The sequence below is a fragment of the Lepisma saccharinum genome, chromosome 1 (genome assembly GCF_977018435.1).
Source record: "Lepisma saccharinum chromosome 1, izLepSacc3.1, whole genome shotgun sequence".
Taxonomy (NCBI): domain Eukaryota; kingdom Metazoa; phylum Arthropoda; class Insecta; order Zygentoma; family Lepismatidae; genus Lepisma; species Lepisma saccharinum.
This window is the reverse complement of record NC_139229.1, coordinates 180,936,799-180,958,207: the sequence shown is the minus strand read 5'-3', so window position 1 is coordinate 180,958,207 and position 21,409 is coordinate 180,936,799. Positions and strand designations below refer to the sequence as shown.

The following is a 21,409-nucleotide window of genomic DNA, read 5'->3' as shown; positions in this document are numbered from 1 at the left end:
AACAGTTTTGGAGAAAGAATGTTTCCAGACTGGATGCTACGCTGAATTTTTTTTTTTCAATAATATTTTCAAAATTTACACAATTACAATGTTAACACAAATGTGTATAAGATACAATTAGAAAAATAATTGTGTATTCTACCCAGTTTTTGTGCCTTATTATTGCATGTGCCATTTTTGCGTTTTGTGATGGCTGCCAGTTGTTTGAGACGCTAAAAGGGTTCCGGCATTTTCATGCTGTGCGTGTTGCTTGTTATGACGAGAACCAGTTAAGCTGAGAGAGGCTGTATAATTTTTTCAACACTAAATGTACCGGTCGATCCTCTTGTAAGGGAAATTGGCCACCGTTATCCTTTCTTCCATGTTCCTCGTGCCCTTGGCTTGATTGCATGTGATTCTCTTTTATATTATTCTCTCAGGGCTGACCTTCAGACCTACCTGACAAAAAAAATATGGAACCAGAACATTGGTCTCCACAGAGCAGTTAACGTACTTTAATACATACTGTTATCGACGAATATATTTGCAATGATGCATTTAATTGTAAAATTTCACCACTCAGCCGCCTCCGTGGGGGAGTGGTTAGTGTAGCAGGAATCGTAGGTTCGAAAAACCTTGCACAATTCACAATTCACCATTCACCCTTAAATAAACGACGAAGATAAATGATGAACATGCCTATATGAGGAAAATAGAACATTATGAAATTCTCAACCATATTCAGTTTACTTTTCCTTCTTGATGAATATGGTAAACAAAAAAAAAATTAAATTCGCAGACACTTCCCTCTTCTCTCTCTCACACACACGCGCATTTTGTGAATTATAAGATGTCTGATAACTTTTTTCATTTGACCTTTCTCCCCTTCCACCAAACCCTTTCTCACTAATCTACTGATTATACTTTTGGATGTTCTGTTTCTCAAGTGGCGAGTTACATAAAGCGTCTCAGGTACAGCACGTGCTCTATTTTAAGTATGTTTAATTAATAGTCAGTGTAATAAAACTTACATATCGCCAATTACTTTTAATAATAACTCCATTTAAACACAAGCGACTTCCCTTGTGTGAACTGAACTTCGTGTGTTAAGCCTTAATCCTGACTAACATAAACAACAATATTAACTTGAGTAATTTAATAATAACTGGGTAAATACACGATATTATGTAAAGCATGAGTGTGATATGTTTGGATTAGGGTGCAATTTCAGTTTATTTGCCGTAGGAACTATTTTTCTGTAGGTACACCTTTGTATTTTTAAGATACATTTTCAATCACTCTGTATTTACTGTCAACATGTAACACCACACCACCATTGGTCTATGATATAAGTGTGTTGGAAATTGCAGTCAATAACATGCTTGCATGAACTATATCCATCGAAGTTTTTTGTTAGCATATGTTATGGATCGGTCGAAGAAATATCTGCCAGATTCCCTGGGGGGAATGGTCATCGAAACGATAACAGCGTACAAATCCAGAGAAATCAGGTTCGAACCCTGGATGAATCATTGTATTTGCCTCATCACCTGTAGGTCATCACCTAATATTTCATTATTCAACTCTTATCATCTGCATCTTATTTACTAATTCTCAACTTATTGGACCACTATAATATTCGGAAAAAGGAACAAAAAGTCTGGGGTTCTTGAACTTTTGATACACCCTGTAGAAAAGTAAAGTTCTCCGTACCCACTGCACTCTGCCGTAGAGGCACGTAGGGGGAAATGTAGGGACTAGGGAGGGCTGCAACATCCGCGATCTCGCCTTGGAGGTGATGTGATCTGCACCACGCTCCGGCCGCAGAGTTGCCCATAGGTACCCATTTATTAGAGGGTAGGTGAACCCTAGAGAGGCTTTATGCAGGGACAACATCGGAAAAGTTCCGACCTTAAATCACCCAGACACCCTACCGACTAAAATACCGCTGCTCTCAATAGGTAGAAAAGCGACGTAAATTAACCTTTAGAAAGGAAAGAAATATAAGAGTATCTACCTGAACGAAAACTTCTTAGCGCTTCCTTTCTACAAATACCCTCCCCCTTTTACACACCCACCCACGCATGAACATTGGCATGCCTTCGAGCGAATTCAGAAGCAATGTTGCGTTTTGTCACGTCAGTACAAATGATAATAAATTGCTTGAAATGCAGCGTGATGAAACTGTCAAGTTGTCGCATCTTGTTTGTTGCTCCTCTAACTGCCACACACAATATAGCGTCAGTGGAGCGTGAGAGATCGAGAACGACAAATGACGAGGCCATCAGATAAAGTGGCTTTAATCTGCCATGGCAAATTATTAACAGTTTTCCTCCTCTGTTAAATCTAGCGAGTCTCAGGTCTTCGGCCTAAGTCAAGATGTCGAATGGAAGTTTGGAACAACAATTTGAATTCGATGTTTGTATTGTAAATACTCATTGTGTGCTTAATATACTCATCCTTACATTGTCGATTTATTTGGAAGTCAGTGGTTTGTCTAAGCAACGCCTACGAGTTAATTGCCTGTTGCATGTCTTACTTGTTCAAAATTAGGTAGTTAGCAGTGACTAGGAAATTCTTTTAGAAACTAAATTGTATGAAAAACTCAATATGCTGATCAAGGCAGACATTTATTTTATTATAAAACAAACTAACGTAACGTTTCAACCTTCTAGCAAGGTCTTTTTCAGACTCTGTACCAAGTACAAATGTACCAAGGTACAAAACAGGACGATATATATACACAAAAATACTCCCCTCCAGACCTTGTTGTACCTTGTTACATTTGTACTTGGTACAGAGTCTGAAGAAGACCTTGCTAGAAGGTTGAAACGTTACGTTTAGTTTATGTTTTATAATAAAATAAATTTCTGCCTTGGTCAGCATATTGAGTTTTTCATATCATGGAAACAAGGCTTAATGGTGTTATAACTAAATTGTAGTGAAGTGTTCGAGATTGATTAAGTATTAGTCAATTTGTAACCATATTATTAAGTACTTCATGTACATAATTGATCTCTGAAATTAATCATTCGTTCTTTTCTTTTCAATACTTTTACCACACACACTTTCAATGCAGTTGTTTTCCTTCTTATTTTCTTAGTTATTTCTTCTTCTAATCCAGTGGTTCCCAAAGTGTGAGCCACGGTGCCCTGGATTGCCGGGGCTGGCTTACATGTGCGCCGCGAAATGTTCCAATATTTTCATGTAAATGACACTTACTTGTTAGTCTACACATGGTTTTAGTACTTTTTACATGCAAAATGTTTCTGAATTTGAAATATTTATTTATTTTTTAACTTAATGCAAGCAACCTAACCACACCAACTGAACGTTGCAAATGTTAGATGGGCCTATATTCGGACTTTTGAAACACTAAAGGTACCGTGAAACGAAACAGTTTGGCAACCACCGTTCTATTCTATTGTATTGTAGTAATTGGTATGTAGGAAGTCCAATTATTTTATTGGAATTGGAGCAATACATCTGTTATAGGTGATACGAAAATAAATAAATAACTTAAATCTTATCCTGTAGAACAACTTTTTACCTGGCTTGTTTCCCATAAGGAATTAGGTTTGATTGATTGAGTTGCTTTATATAACTTCGCTTTTTGTGCCACTTTTGGCTATAATTTGCGAAGGTGCGGATGAGTGACGATATGATGAAATTGATTAATGTACACTCACAAATATCCATGCCCAGGCCGGGATTCGAACCCGGACCCCTGGCGTCGGAGCGCGATGTGATAACCACTCCGCCACGAGAACCGGCATAAGGAATTAGGTTTTGTTTCAATGATTTCATAAAAACAGAAATTTTCTCCTGATTGTGCACGGTTAAACATAAAATCCAAGACTTATTTCTATTGAAAATGTTACATTATATCTATAGACTCCGGTCTGTTTTCACACCACTGCAATGCACAATTCCCATTTTTTTACGCTTGGCAACAGATCTTATTAAATTATGTACAGAAATGATTTATATTAATGCTTCAATTTTCAATAAATTATCACACATACTCCTGGTATTATCATGCTATCGCGAATTTAAGATAAAGGTAAGTACACTGAGACAGCGAGGTGGCGTGATGGAGAATTCGTGGAACAGCAACACTGCACTCCCCAAGCTGATAAAGTTAACGAAGCACAACACCTCACTGACCAACAAGGCTTTGAACCCCCACTTGTATCAATTACTCTGGCTTTATCACGCATACACAGATTAGCAGAGACTGATAGGTTGTTCCAAGTAAATTAGAATGAAGTGGAGTTGTTGTTGCGGTGATGAATGAAGAAAAATCACCCGCTTTTTAAAAATAAGCTGGTTTTCTGCAGATATTGACATTCAGAGCTCTTAAACTAGGCCTAGTCAGCTTTCCGTATTTGTGGAAGAGCGCTCTTCTATGCACGTATGGAATTCACAGAGCGCAGCTGCGCTGAAAGAGGGGCGGAAAAGAAGCAGTGAGCAGGACAGGAGTCTTCGCCGGTCGCGTTCGTGCAGTGGGAACAGGGTTGTTAAAGGTCCACGAACCCCATACATTCTAATGGGTTCTATTGGGTTACGTAACAGGACCGGAACTTTTTTTCTCGCACAACTTAAATTCGGTTCAAGTTGCGTATTGTTTCATTTCAATACGGAACTTGGACCCTATTTAAACTGATCCGGTAAAAAGGTTCCTGGACCGTATTAAAGTTGATCGTATGTAAATTCATCCGGAAAAAATGTTCCTGGACCGAATTTAAATTAATCTGGAAAAAAAGTTCCTTGACTGAATTGAAATAATTTACAGATAAAGAGGTTCTTTTCGGTCCAGAACCCATTTACGCTTGCTGATTTTCTCTCCTGGGCCGGAATTAAAATTATTTAAAATTCCTGGTCTTAACAACCCTGGCGGGAAACATCTCGTTATCTGATTCATTTCAAACAACGCACTGTGGCGTTGTAATTATGACGGAAGGAACAGGTCGCGGTTTCGTAAAAAGGAGTGCGCCTTCCTCCGCAATTTTTGTAACCTCTCGATGCAAGTGGCTCCCCCAAAATCTGCTTTGCTGCTTACGAGCCTCCAGATGCTGTGTGCAGGCGGGAAGCTCCCACCGCTCGCTAACCTCCACAAGTACAGTCACGGAAACTTCTGGTTTGTAAAGATACTGTTGAAAGTAAATGGGATTATTACAACCCAGAAGCGTCCGTGACTGTACAAGTAAGATGCTCAAACCTCTCTCAAACTATGACTGGGATAAAAAGTATAAATATACAATATCAATGAGCACGAGTTTCACGATACCCATATGTAAGACAAGTCGTAAATTAAACAGTTTCAAATTGTCATAATAATTAACTTAAAATATAAAATCTCTGGGCTAGTCGAAGCCTGATTCTTCGCTAAACGTTACAGTAGATTCTTTGTTTAAACAGAAGAGTTTGAGTTTTTGAGTTTTGTTTTAAGTCTGCGTTTATGCACGGATAGGCTAATCGGGACTGGACTTACAGTTTAAAGTGGGATCCAAACCACCATGCGTCTCAACGAGGTATCGAACCTTGGAACTTTAAACAGAAGAAAATAAGTTTTAGAAACTATACATTGGTTTTGAATATCTGTTGCAGTAAGCAGTTTTGCCCAACTTTTAACTGTTGAATACGGTAATAGCTATAGTCAGTCGTACAGAGTCGTTACAGTTGTACCAAGAAGAGAAAGACCACGGCCAACCCGCGTAGTAAAGTCGACAGCCATTTGTTTTCTCCTCTCCCACTCCCAGCAGACGAAAATATTCCCTTCCCTTCCCTTCCCTTGCTGTCATATTTAACTATAATTTCCCCCTTTTGCTTCATTCCCGATTTATCTGCCGATACCAGCCGCTACTTTTCCGGCATTATGGTCTATCACAGGGTTCGCAAAAATGCCGCGAGTCAGTTTCGCAGGGTCTAACAATCCTGTAAATTAAGCAAAAATTCGAACTTTCTTTCTATTTTGCACGAAAAACAATATTTTGTAATTACTTAGGGTTAACATCTATTTTCATATTCTGATATAATTCTTGAATATTCTAAAGCAACTTCCGTGATAATTTGATGCATATAATTGCAGAAGAATATTTACACACTAATATTGATCAATATTTTGAAGAAATTATTTTTAATTATTGCAATTTTCAAGTATCGGTCTCGATATCGGTGGGAATCGGCAAGAGTATCGGTTCAAAGTGGTATCGGCTCGGTCCTACTTATAACTATTACAGGTATTATTAATAAATGTATTGTGGAGACTGTTCACGCGGTAACTTACGATACTCCTCAATCCTAAAATGTTCGCATGTCCCCAGCTGAGAATCACTGCTTTGACAGAACTTGGTTGGCCTAGAAGAATCTGCAATATTCCATCCCAGTGACGTGCTCAGGATTTTGTACAGGGCGATATGACCGTAAAGAGGTAGGAGGATATGCCTCCTATTTTTAATAGTCAACCTTATTTATTATGACATCTTTTCCTACATATTGCTTTCTTTTTGGAAATGCCGGATCAAAAAATGGGGGGGTGTTAACTCACACGCGGACATGCCACGAGACTAGATGAGACGACTTCCCTGAAACGCCTACAATCGTTATCCGCGCCGCCATCGCAGCAAAAACAAGAACGGGGAGGAAAATAAATGCCGTCGCTGACAAGTTCGCGTCCAGCAAATTGGCCAGCAGACGTCTCCCGCGGCGAGGACGAGGGGCGGAAGTGGTAAAAACGGAAGCTTTTCCTACGCAACGGAAGTAGCTTTTGTCCTTTCGATCGCAGATAATTGGGAGAAATGCAGAGGAAGTCTGGCAACCGTTGGGGAATATCTTCAGAAAGTTGCAGGTTTTCTGTTTTTTCGTCGATAACAGCCTTGTCACTTTGTCACAGATGGCTCTTGTTGATTGCGAGGGAGATGGCCGCCCTCCGTGGGCGGAGTGGTTAGCGTGTATCGCTCAAACGTCAGGGATAATACATTCGAATCCTGGCTTAGGGCTTCCCGGATGGCGCGGTGGTAGCGTAGCGTCGTCACGTTGTGATCAAGGGGTCCCGGGTTCGATAGCCGGTGGAGACACATGGTGGTTCAAATCTCACTTTAAACTGTAGATGCAGTCCCGATTAGCCTTACTGTGCATAAAGTGGACTTAAAACCCCAACTCAATCAATCAATGAATCCAATCCTGGCTAAGGGTTGGCAAAATGTTTCGAAGTTTGTTCTGAAGTCCACCTTATCCTCGGATAGACTAATTACGATCAGACCTACAGTTTAAAGTGACATCTGAACCAGTGTGCAATGTCTCTACACCGGGAAATATCCCCGACCCAGGGGTTTATCCAGGATTTTTGGTCTGGCGAGGTGTAAGTTCGTTATTAGGCGGAGTTGCGGAAAATTTGGAGGGGTATGCAAATAAATAATTACCCAGGACCTCTTTGTTACAAGGCAACAGTTTTAGCTTGTAACACCCACTACAATAACGGGCGGAGGGAGACGCTAAGGTTTGGGTGTGTTTCCATCATATAGTACAGTGGTGTTCAATCCACCGCCCTCGAGCCGCATTCGACCCCCTGACTTTAATTTAGCGGCCCGCTAAAGTACGTAATGAAATAAAATAATAAATAAATAAATGCCAACCAGCGACAATTCTTGTGTATGAATGATTAATGTGCCTTTTTCTAACAAAAGAAAATACAACACTGTTTCATTATGCTTTTATGTTTCAGTGACTAGCCTGAATTCAGAACCAACTTTGGAATACTAAGTTTACTTATTACCTATATTGATATGTTTCACAAGAAAAGAGTGCAGTAAATGAATGTATATTGAACAGATGAGACCATGTACTTATTTATGAAACTACCACTACCTCTGTAACAATGTGGCCCGTCAGTTCCTTAGAGAGCATGACAATTGGCCGCTATAGGAAAAACGTTGAAGGCCACTGGACTCATTTAATCATCCTCATCTTCCTGATTAATCTACGGGGTAGAAAAGAATCAATATACCGGAGAAATATCACCTCATAGCGCGATATGTCTCAAATGTGAAATAAGTTCATAAAGGACACTGTGCATGTTCTACGTGGAAAATAAAATTTCGATGCGACCACTTTCAGGAGAGAAGGGCCTCAACTCCACTCAATTGCTTTATTTCAATGCTTTTCTTTCTCTTGCATTACCGTCTTGAACAAAGAGAGGAATCCACAGAAAAAAAATCCTGGAAACTGAATATTTCCATAATCCTGTACGGCTCTGCCCCAACATATTCCAACCTTGACATTTCTACTTTCATTGAGCCGGGCGAGTGAAAAGTCGTAACATTTTCTTACGGCTTCTAATCAGAATTAGAAATGAGATGATTTTCCGCCACAAGCGAATTCTTCTGCTTTGACAACAGTAATTTTACAGTCGGGACAATCGACCTTTTCCAAAGAACGCCTTGGTTTCCTCACCGCCATTTCCTTCAGATGAATGAAGTCATGAATACCGGACACTCCCATATGCAGGCAGTGTCCTATTGGCTGTTTGTGGGCCTCTTACAGTGGTACTCAGGGGCTCTTCAGTCCTCAGTTTATGTGACTTTACCACTGCGATCACTTAACCTTTTCCGGTCGTCTGAATAGCTGTGATATGAAATAAGAAGCAATTGTTCAGACGTTGTATCCGAAGCTCCCCTTTTCCTATCTCATGACTAGACCAGGGCGTCCCGACACACTCGAGCTCTGCCACGAAATGTGACAAGGTCGACTGAACAGCGACTCGCGAGTCTTTTCCGTGTGATCCCGATCCTTGAAATATGCTGGCTGAGCTTCTTTTGCGTCGCAGCGAGTATAAAAAGCAACAAACTTGAATCACTGGGTGTGCACATTTCCTCATACAGTAGCGCTCTCTCTCTCTCTCTCTCTCTCTCTCTCTCTCTCTCTCTCTCTCTGTGTGTGTGTGTGTGTGTGTGTGTGTGTGTGTGTGTGTGATATATATATATGTGTGCCTACTGCCTCAATCGTCGAGTGAATTGATTGGTCGACTTAAGATCCCGACATCGACGGTTCCACGTTCGAGTCCGGGCCTTGTCTAAGCATAAGTGTTTCTCAGAGAGCATTTCTCTTCATTAATTTAATCTAATCATCCTCATTAGGAATTAGCCAAAAGTGCCAGAAAACAGCTGTTAATAAGAAAATACAATCGCCACGTCTCTCTCTCTCTCTCTCTCTCTCACGTAGTGCTCGAAGTGAAAGGGATGCAGGAGGATGGTATCCCCAGCTGGGAAAATAAACCGAAAGAATTCACTTGTCTCATTGTTAACACGTTTAACACTGCAGCATCTCCTCACATACGTACCCCTTAGGCTCGAACAAACAGCCCCCCTTTTAAACCAATCCATTTTCACTTCACCGATCTGCTTACGTGTGCGTGAGTGTGATCGCCCTCTAATCAAGGGGTCCCGAGTTCGATCTCGAATCCCACTTTCAACTTCAGATCCAGCCCCAATTAGTCTGTCTGATCTGAGTGAACTTAAGTAAGTAAGTTAAGTTAAGTAAACTTCAACATTTTCTACTTTTGCGTGTGTGCGATCTTTTCGCTCTCAAACCTCTCTCTGTGTGTTAAGCACGTTTTGCTCGGGATTCGTAATCATGAACCTAACTTCACTAGCCAGTACACCACAGTCTCCCTCGACCAGCCTTAGCAAACAGTAGCTGTGTGAACGTTGAACACTGCGGTATCAGCTATATCCTTTTCCTGCTTTATCTAACACCATTGAGTCACTAAATCCGCCATGATTTGTTCCCCAGAAATCTTTCGTTCTCAATAAGAAACCACACGGAATAAATTGCTAATTTGGCTGGCAACATTTCGTATCTATGCAAGCGTCTGTGCTCTCTGTGAAAAGAAAACTAAGTTGTTCTGACCAAAACAGCAACCAGGAAAATTATATGCGGTTTTATAAGGAGATAACACTGTAGAGGAACTTTTATCAAGCTGTAGTCCACAATTATGAGCCCTTATAGATCCTTGCATTCTTGCTACTTCCTACTTCAAAGAACACAGAAAGCTATACTCCACATTATTTTTCCGTTCCAGGGATAAAGGAATAGAGGTTACGTAGTTTTTCAACTCCCTCAATATCCATCGCGACGCCACTCCACCCCACTTTCCCAAGATTGGCTGATCGCAAGAATTCTCAGGCTTGTCGTGGGCACTTATTTGTCTTCTCACGATTACGTCATTTTACTTCCGAGGAAGAAGAGAAGAAATTTGTTTACTCTGTCTAAATGTAAGACATCTGCGCAAAGTGTGGCGTGTTTCATGTTATCCTGAACGATCGGGTCAACATTCACCGTCAGTTTTGAACTGTTGTGGTGTGGTGCAGTGTTCAGCAGCAAAATATACAAGTTCGTTTTAGTAATGATGAAGTCCATATCTGTGCTTAGTGTCACGTCCTTAGAGGATTCACATTCCACATGTTCTCGACTTGTGTCACATTATGTGATGCAGCAAGTAGAAAACTCAATTTTTCAATGCTAGTGTGAGTAAGTTCCTGTTAATCCTAGGTAAAACCTCGCCAGAGATTAAAATCGAACCGCGCCCTGATGGAAGTAGTTGTCTTAATTCTTAGCTGTCATGGGGTTACATTGAAGGTCATAGCTTAGGTTCGGCATTTTTATGGTGACCTTTTATCCATGTCTGGATAGGCATGAAAAACGGTAAAAACACAACACCAAGGGAAAAATAATAACGAATTCATATATTTTGAAATACAATTTAGTTTATTCTTTAAACATATTAATTAAGATGTGATTTTAATATTTTTGTTACTTAGCGTCGCTTTTCTGCCACTTTGACTAATCTCGAGGCTGAGTGATGATATGATGAAATTGATGAAGGGACACTTACAAAGATCACCAATGTCCAGGGCGGGATTCGAACCCTGGATGCCTGGCATGGTACCGCGCTGTGATAAGAACTCTGCCAAAGAGGGAGGCAAATTAATTTAGGAACTAAACTTTTAATGATAGCAAGATACCAATCAGCGTATAAGATGATGAATTTCACGGATACTTATTATCTCTCAGAAAATTGTGTTGTACTTTTATCGCGTTCAGTGTTATTTTGGTGCATATGATCTGGCAACATTTCCGGAAGAACGTTGGCCGCTTATCTCTTTTTAGCTTCATATCACGCGGAAGAGGGACGCCTACAAACAATAATCAAGTTTGCTGACTGTTGTAAAGTTTAAAGTTTTAAAGCCAGCACAAAGGCGGTAGCGTTGTCCGTCTTGTAATGTTCGGAACTATGACTGATAGTGTAGTGCATTCTCTTGGAAACAAGCTGGTCAAGTGCTTATTTTTGCACAATTTCCAAGCAGAGTAGGAAACCGTCGTTTGAGATAGGCATTTACTGATTTTTATTCCTTAAATGAGATAAATTTACTGCTCGCATTATTATTATTATTATTATTATTTTAAAAAAAGATGGGAAAAACAATAATGATTATCGAATGAATATGGAATAACGCTTTGGGAATAAATGATGATAAAACTAATAAAGGGATATCTTATACACAAACTAACACCCAGGCCTCGACTGGGGCCCGTAATCTTTGATGGCGACTGGCGAGGCCCACTGATGTTCGCAGGATTTTTACGGGTCGTGGTTTGGTATTGTAGATGTGGATAGTATAACTTCCTTCTATGCAGGCGGCATATACAATAAGATGTTTCGTATATACAGAACTTTCCACTTCCAAAAATAGCAATCATGGGCAGGCCCATAGCCAGGATTTTTTTTCGGGTGGGGAGGGGGGTAATCCCTTATGAGCACAGCCGTCGCTACAAATTTTTGTAGAGGGGGCCAGGCCACTGATAAAACTTGATTAGTAGAAATAATAATTATTACCACGGTTATAATTGTCATTTTGAAAAATAACTATTATAAGTTATTAAAAATAAACTAATTTCAATCAAAATTTATTGTTATTATTATTATATAAATGGAGAGACTTTGCTATTCGATCAACCATATGAGTAAATACCCAACTCAAGTGCTGTTCGTTATTTTTCTTACATTTTGTACAGTTAATGTACTGAAATTGATTGATTGATTGATTTGGTGTTTTAAGTCCACTTTATGCACAGAAAGGCTAATCGGGACTGGACCTACAATTTAAAGTGGAATCCGAACCACTGTGTGCCTCCACCGGGTGTACCGAAATTCATAATAATTTTATTTTGTTATTAACATTTATACATTCCGTTAAAAAAAGGCTTTAAAAGTTTGGGCCAAATTTTACTCAAAGTTTATATTGTGTGACCTCTCACAAAGAAAATTACACATTTTGAGAGCTGTGGATCCATATATTCTTTGGATTAAATGGTAAAATATAAAAATATGACCTGGTTCCTCTCTCTATTACACACTAAACTTTTTTCGATCTTATATTTAATCCTGCTAAGGAAGTAAAATTACTTACCACTATACACTATTTAAATTATATATTTGTATGATTTCGGGGGACTTCAGCCTCATTAGCCCAACCCCTGGCTACGTGCCTGATCATAGGTCATTTCAAGGGAAGTTCGCATTTACCTCTCTGGTTATCCACAGTTCTTAACTGGAAAATTTTAATTTTATCAAAATTTCGGAAGAGCTGTAACCCCATCAGCCCCACTCTGGATGCGCCAGTGGCGACAACACACAAACTCCACACGTATCAAGAAGCAAGATGTAGGACATTAACGGAGTCCCAACGATCTGGTTTGCGATAAAACTTATCGACAATCAAAAGCTAACAAACTTTTCCTGGAATAAAGCATTAACCTTTGCTGCCGCCTACGCAGAGTTGCTTGATATTTAGTAAAGATAGCAGCAGACTTCGACTTGTTTAGTTCACTTAATTTACTTGGCTCTTTTGTTAAAGCCGCAGTTTATCGCAGGCCTTGTACAGTGGGATGTACAAGTATTGCTCGGCAAATTTCCCACGACTATTTTCATTAATTTTTCTCTTGCATTCTACGTGTTTTCTCCATAGGGCTGATACCGATATTTTTACCGATTCCCACCGATACTAATGCTTGGACAATTAAAAGTTTAATAAAACACTCAAAATGCTGACCAAGGTAGAATTTATGGTAAAATAACACACTATAAACATGATGTTTCCACACTCTAACAGGGTCTTCTTGAGACAAAGATTCACACTAAAAACTCGTTCTCAAAGATTCACACTAAAATATTTTTCTAAAGAAAGAGAGCGAGAGAGAGAGAGAGAGAGAAAGAGAGAAAGAGAGCGAGAGAGAGAGAGAGAGAGAAAGAGAGAGAGAAAGAGAGCTAGCTTGCCTGATGAAGATCTTGCTAGAGGGTGGAAATGTCTCGCAAAGAATGTCAAAAGTTGTTTTCTTAAATGATTTGCCCCCCCAAAATTTACCTAAATGGGTAGATAATCAATTTATAAAATATTGTTTATGCCAAACTTCCCCCCTCCCCCCTCCAAATTTATCTTAAGTTGCCGCCTCTCGCGTCAGTCATATGCATTACGCCTCTATAATAATCGGCAAGGTCGAGACTCCAGCTTGAGTGTGGCCCATGCGCAGAGACATGAAAAAGACTCCGCAGGAAACGGGGAAGGAGGTGGTAGCCATAAGACAACCAGCCGAGTCAATTTTCGGCCGGCACGAAGCGAGAGCTTTCTCATTGTATTGACATTCCTAACTTCAGAGAGAAGTGGCTAGGCTAATCCTGACCGATTCGTAATACTCGTTGGAGAAGTAATTCGCGAGAAAGATACTTTCCTACCTACTTGAGAAGAACGAACGTAATGTCTTCCCAAATTTATATAACCCCCCCCCACACACACACACACACGCACACGCGCGCGCGCGCGTACGTGTGTTGCAACTGACGTTGACAATATTAAAGACATTTTCTGTAAAAATGTAGTATTTTTTGTATTTGTGAATTTCTGATTTATATCGCTTCTCTGTTTCTTTTGGCTTATCACGACGATAAGAATGAGCGATAATTAGATGAAATTTATGAAGGGACACTCAACAAGAAAAAGCTCCCATGCTCAGGCAGACAGAAACCCGGACATTTTGGTGACGAGATCGCGAGTCGCCCACTCTCGGTTGCTCACCAGTGAGACACTTGTGCTTTTTTTAATAAATATTTGTGTGTGTGTGTGTGATCCGGCATCTCCGAAACTCTATTTTCTCTACCACTACCATATTTGTTCTTGTTGACAGCACTACATCACTACATGCACGTTTTTTTACATTGGGCCTAGCATATAATTTTAAACTGATCATTTAATTTTTGTTTCAGTGCATTTTAAATCTTCATATTATCAATGCTTCCTTTGCATTTTTACAGGATACGAACCACCTGAACTAATTCCTACAGATGATCAAATTGTGATTCCTAGCAATGGTAATTTTACTCTAAGATGTGAGGGTCAGAGGCCAATAGAATGGGTCTACCCAACATATGATGACGACGAGGTAAGTTGGATTGTCTTATTAGTTGGGGAGCGCGCGCATGTTTCCGTGTGTGCCTACCTTGAAAATCAATGATGCTGTTGAATTACAACAGTATTTTCCTACTAAATATGTCACTGAAAACTGATGTAGAACATTAAATGTCTTATTTCTCTCTCCTTTGACCAGGCACTAGAATCACTCCTTTAGCGTGGAAAAATAACTTACCTTTGGTCCAGTGGATTTCCTTTCCAGAAAGGAAGCAATATATATATATATAAACTCTCATTTCATCTTCCTTTGTGTCGAACCAATACTGTGAGTTGAATCAGTGGCGGAAATTTGGTTCCAAAATAGAGGGGGGGGGTTGCAAGGATAGTTTACTTTCCCTTGGCAGATAAGGTTTAGCTTAGTGAGGGGACAAAATTGACCACCACCACTGTGACTGGATGATTCGTCAGCAGCCTAAACACAGGAGTTAGAGCTTCGTTGAAGGAGTTTCTCATGGGATTGCGAAGTGATTTGACAAAATACTGCCCAAACATTACACACATCTATACTTTGGAACAATTTGCTAACCTTCACGATCATTTGTAGGAGGGAGTGGATGTAATATTGTGAGTCAAAAGATGAACAGATCTTACTTGTTTCAGTCCATTTCCTCTAGCTCTCTCTGATGACTATATGGAGTGATTTCCTCCAAAATCAAAAGAATAGCAGGGTAGTTCTGTTTCAATGCTTCAGCACGGCATGCCCACCTAGTTGTTGATAAAGACTTCAGTATTTATAAACTGTACATTAACAATCTTTGAACTTAGTGTTCCAAAAAAATATTTTTTAAATTTCTATCCAGACTGATTGAAAAGGACAGATTCCACTTCAAAAAATCACCCAGGGCATGACACCCACCGATTCAGATTTTAACGAAACTTGGTGTATTTGTGAATACTAACAAGATATGAACACATGCAAAATTTTTCTTCTGTAGACCAGTCACGGTTCTACCCTTAGGTCACCCTTCATCCTCTATGTATCTAAAAAGAACTACAATTATAACAATTTACGCTTGTTTACAACGCTTCTATTATTTTATTTGCTTTGCCGCACGCACTCTTTATCGGAACAAAGACGGCTACAGTGGGTTGGACGAAACTTGGCAACAAAGCACGGGTCACATTCTGGCTGCGGACTTTCTGCCTCATTGCTTTAACATCATCTTTACATTCTGAGCTTAAAGGGGGGGGGGGTCCGGGGGTTTATGGGTGTTTTCATTGCGAATGGTCACAATATCGCTGAGACCCAGGACCCACACTTGGGGGATTGTTTTTAGGTTTCCTGCTAGATGGTGGCTGTGTCCATTTACCGTACCTTACCGAACAAATGGAACTTTGGAAGAAGGAGGTGGGGAAGTCTTGTTGTGGTTCGATGTGCTTTGAAATGTTTTCATAAACTGGTGTTATGAGTTATTTACTGACGTGTTACCGTGCACGTGAAAATAAAGCGAAATGAATCAGGTGAGATACTACAAAGTCAAATTTAAATCACCAAGACCGATTGTTGACCAAAGAATTGGGCCCACCAAGACCAGAGCCACCAGAGCTTTGTCTAAATAAAGTGTTCAATGATAAAACAGAGCAGAACACACAACAAAAATATAGCTAATTCCCCCCTTTTTTTCGTGATATACAAGAAATTAAATAACAATGTAAACTTTTCTAAGGTATTACATATTTTTAATTTGATATATATTACATGCTGCTGGTATGACTTCCATTAGTTCTAAGATATAACCTATATTTTGAATGTGCCCTACCCCTCCATACTGAAAAATTCATCTGTCCGCGATTGAACTTAATTTTTTTGAAGGCCAGTCGTAGGATATTGAACTAGATTTTTGAATTGAAAGTAAGGAGAGAAACGGACGAGGATCGAACCGATGATCTTGCGAAACACAAAAGGGGAAGTTACAAGAATGTCGCTTGGTAACTCGAGCAGGTCCAGCCCGACCGCGTCAGAGCTTTCTGTTGTTGAGGAACAGAGGTGCGTTCCGAAAGTGACAATGGAGGAAATTCGTTTGCCGCTTCCGACATTTGAGGGAAATGTAGGGAAGGAAGATGCTTTTTCGTATCTGGATAGGATTCAAGATTACGCGAGAACGCTGAAAATTGCTGAAGATGATCTTCTGAAGCAGTTTATTCCTCTTTCGTTGAGAAATGAAGCCAGGGAGTGGTTTTTGTTCACGGAACCGTTCGGTGATTTTTCACAATTCAGGCATAAATTCTTGCAGACTTTTCACGGATTGGATTATCAGAGAGAAGCAGAGTTATTTTTGTCGCAAAGGTTTCAACTTGCTAACGAGGGATTGGCGGAATACGTTCGCAAAGTTGACAGGCATTTTAGTAGGATAAAGAATTCGGCTTCTGCACAGGAGAGAACTGACTTTGTGAAGTCGCACTGCAATCCGGTATTTAGGGATTATTTGTACAACAAAGCTTTCACTTCTATGAGAGAAATGAGTGAATACGCGCTGGAATTGCAAGCGGAGTTTTTGGAAAGGCAGAAATTCAAGTCTTTCGTTTCTGAAGACGAAATTCGTAGCTTGGTGCTGACAAAGTCCGTTCATCAGGAATGCGAAGAGGAGAGGGGGGGAAAGAAATCTGATATTTTCTTGGACCCTGTGAGCATTGGTTTTGACCGCCCGAATGTCGAGCGCTTGAGGGCTGCACATGTGGTTTCACGCCCTCCACCCTCGCGGCTTGCGGTGAGGGATGAAAACAAACAGAACCGCTTTTCGAAGGAAGATTGCCAGAGAAATAAATTATGCTACACTTGTGGACAAAAAGGTTGCAGAGCTTCAAATCACAAATCAAATCAAATGAAGATAAATGAACGTGGGAAAGAAGTAACAAAAAACGCGTAGAGTCGCCACGAATTTGTCAAGTTCGTGGCGTGGAAACTGCAAATTTTACACAAAAGGAAAATTTTTCACCTCACAATGTAAATGTAAAAGAGATAAGGGAACCTATTGTTTTATGCAACGTGGCTAACGTGGAAGTACACGTATGTATTGATACGGCGTCGTCCAATAACTTTGTGTCTTTGGAGGTTTTCGAGAAAATGAAGGCAAATGGAGTGAAGTTGAAGGGTTGTAAAACTAAAGTAATACTTGCGGAAGGAAATGTTGAATCTTTGGGGAGCGCTTACGTGAATATTAAGTTTCACGGACACAAGGCTCGGGATCAGATATTTGTGTTATCTAATGCTAATCATGAAATGTTAATGGGAAGGACATTAATGGCTAAGCTGGGACTTATACCCATGATTCATCGTAACGGGTGGGCAATTGAGCCTGATCTTTCGAAAATCGTGCCTTTTGATTCGCCGCCGACACGTGACAGCGTTGATGCTATTGGTTCTAGGCGACTGGGTTCGACCACGGATGGAGTCGAAGGAGTCCGAGAGAACGTTTCTGCTTGCGGAGCGGAGACACGTAGCAGCGACATCAAAGAGGAGGGGGTTGACGAAGAGAGAAGGATTGCCATGCTGATGGAGGGTACCGATATCTCAGAGGAAAACAAGCCGAAATTGATTGCCATACTGAGACGGCATATTGATGTTTTTCAAGATAAACCGGGATTAGCAAAGGATTACGAGGTTCGTTTGGATGTGAATAACGAGAAACCGTACCGAGCGAAACCTAGGCCACTTTCTGAGCAAAAGAAGAAATTCGACCGGAAGCAGAAAAGGAAAACGGAAGTGATGTTTACAGATGCAGCTGGCAACACTGTAAATGGAAGACAGACGGACGGACAGAAAGAAACTTCGCCGCCCGTAGATCTTAACGATAAAGATATGTGGAAAGGAGAACAATGGAGTGATCCTTATTTGTCGATATTAATTGGATGTTTAAATGGAGAAGAAGTTGAAATAAAGGATTCTCGAGAGAAGAGAAAATTTGACTTTTATCTGCGACATTCCTGTCTCGACGATGATGGTCTGCTTTACCGTTTCGTTGACGAAAACACTGGACTTGATCCACCGTTTAGCTCCAGATTGAAGCTGTGGGTACCAGAGAAGTTGAAGAGTGAAGTACTTAAATCTTCGCATGATGATTTATTATCTGCGCACTTAGGACATGGAAAGACATTGTTTAAGGTCCTAGAGAATTATACTTGGGACGGAGTAGTCAAAGATGTCAGTAACTATTGCAAAAGTTGTATCACTTGTCTTCAGTATAATCCTGACAACAGCAGAAAGATGGGATTTATGAACTCGAGAAAATCTACTGCGCCTGGATACAAAGTGTTTCTGGACATTTTTGGACCACTGCCTACAAGTACGAAGGGGAGATACAAGTACTGCTTAGTCATTCAAGACGAGTTCTCAAGGCACATTAGTTTGACACCGCTTAGAACTACAACGGCGAGGACGATCTCGCAAGCATTCTTGAAGTACTGTTTTCAGTCAGGGTTCCCGAAATACGTTGTCAGTGACAACCAGAGTGTATTTCGAAGCAAACTGTATTCACAAACGTTGCGTTCTGTGAATTGCAAGCCTGTCTATATTACGCCATATAGACCGAAGGGAAACAAATCAGAAGCAGCTATTAAGATAATAAAGCAAGCACTTGGAAAGTTCTGCAAGGAACACTCGTCGTGGGCTGAAAATTTGGACGCGATAAGTTTTGCCATCAATAATGCAACGAATTCGATGACTGGGTTGAAACCGTCATTCTTGTTCTTTGGACGTGATTTGTACACGCCGCATGACACTCGGAAAATGGAGCTTCAGAGGGAAGATGGGACCGGGGAAGACGTCACGGCGGAGAGACAGATGGATTACGTCATGCAGTTAAAGGAAAGAATGGGCGCGGCTTTCGAATTTGCAAGAGAAAAAGAGGAAAAGACGAGGCAAAAAGCGTCAAAGGCCTACAATAAGGGCAGAAGAAGGGTTAATCTTCGTGTCGGAGATCGAGTACTGCTTCAAGAGCATAGAATTTCGTCTGCTTTTAACAAGCAAACTGCGTGCTTTTTCCCGAAATTCAAAGGGATCTACAGAATTCAAAAATTCACTACTCCAAATAATGTTGTTTTGGAAAAGGAGGGTGAGGGGAAGAGAGTTCTGGCTAACGTTGACCAGCTGAAGTTCATTCCGAGAAGAAATTTGAGAAGTGTGAGGGAAAGCACTCGTCCCTAAGTTCTACCCTGAGAATCCATCTCAAGGGGAGGGGGTAGAAGGGCTGTGAAAAATGATGGAAAGGAAGCCGAGTGACCGACTTCTGGTTTGTACAGTTGTAATTAAGTTCCTGATTTATTGTCGCTACACATTTGAGTCCTGGTAAATTTATTTCATGTGAATATAAGATTTAAATTACGGACTGTTGGATTTTATGTTATGTAAACCTTTTACCGATAAAAGTAGATGAATATTCTGCACACTAGGAAATGAGATTTTCATCGCTAAGAGAATGCTGAAGGATGGCAGTTCGATGCCCGAAGAAGGAAGGGAAAGTTTCCTTATAGATGAAAAATGGGAAAGCCATTTTAAAGTCGGGTCGTGTGATCGAACGATAGAACTTTTTGAAAGCATTTGAAGCTGAAATTCGGCAGGAGTCGAACCGAGTACCGCGGATGTCCCAGACGCAAGGACTAGGGGACTAAGGAACCGGTGGATCTTCGAATGGACCGAGGAGGAGGCTGAGTCGACCCTAGAGCGGGAGCCGGGCATGTTCTTTGGAAGGTGGAGGAGCTGAATCTGTCTGCACCTGGGAGCAGTCATGATGACCAAGATGTCCAGGACGTTCCAGAATTCTGGAGGAAGAAACCGTGTGGAAATTGGATATTTAGTGCAGTGAAATCGAGACTCTTATTTTCAGAGAGACGGTTGTGATGTGTAGTGAAAATAACTTTTTCAGTGAACTTTTTTTTCTTCTTTTCAGATACAGTGCTTAACTTTTCTCAGTGACTTTAAGACAATTCACACAGACTGAAATTTAAATTTCAGATTGAATTGTAACACTGGGGAGGGGGAATCTGTTACCCTGCCCCCGTGTCAGGACAACAGTGTTTTTTTTCCTTATTGAAATATTTATTAATATGTTAATTAATTGGGTAATCAAGTATATAAACATATATATGTGTGATTAGTGTAAATCAATGTATTATGCATTTTTAGGTTCGTATTATTCCATGTATAAATACCATGTAGCTATCTGTTCTTTCTTCGTGTTTCGAACGTTCAAAAGAAAGGCGAGCTTAAAAATTTTGAAAGAAGGGCGGTTGGCAACAGACGCCAACCAAACATATATAAACTCCCAGATGAGAGTAGGGGAGGTCGGCTGTTTTAACTGAGACTTGGAAGGGAGAGGCTGTTTTTGCTTCGGTCAGCTAGGACCGGAGGACAGGTCTCCCAAAACGGATGCTGTAAGAGATTGGATTGCCGGGCAAGCTAGTGCCTTGGTGTCCAGTTTACAGGTAAAAGGGTAGTTTGTACTGGATGTTATTTTGAAAGTAATTACGGTGCGCCGGGCAGCCTAGTGCCTTGTCACCGTAGAGGTTGAGAAATGTACACGTCGGGCGGCCTCGCGCCTGTTAAGACGTTTCTTGGAGTAACGCGAGTCTACCTTGTGACAAGCGTACTCCCGATGTAATTCATGAAATGTAAAGCATCCAGGTACAAACAATAGAGATTTCCAACATCAAAATTAGAGTTTTGGCCCGATAATTAGAGAAATGAACGTTCGGATACGACATGTATATTCTTCAAATTTTACGTTAATTAAACTTATAGAAAATAACCAAAATTTCCGTTTATAATTTCACAAATGCTGGATGAGGTAATTTATCCCCCTATAGCAATAAGGTTTCGCAAAGGTTATCCGTTGTCTCTTGTAGTTAATTATATAATTATGTTGACTTGTAGCAACCCACGTGCATTGTCGTACAAAGAAAGATACCCC

General features: G+C 40.5%; 1 protein-coding gene across 3 annotated transcripts in view; it reads left to right on the top strand.

The window, feature by feature from the left end:
• The window catches only part of LOC146004761 (vascular endothelial growth factor receptor 1-like), a 161,976-nt gene that overhangs the window by 59,999 nt on the left and 80,568 nt on the right, over positions 1–21,409 (top strand). For all 3 annotated transcript variants that reach the window (XM_083143760.1, XM_083143742.1, XM_083143751.1), the window contains exon 2: positions 14,348–14,475. In XM_083143760.1, coding sequence (XP_082999886.1) covers positions 14,348–14,475 — 128 coding nt within the window. The remainder of the gene's footprint in view (positions 1–14,347; positions 14,476–21,409) is intronic.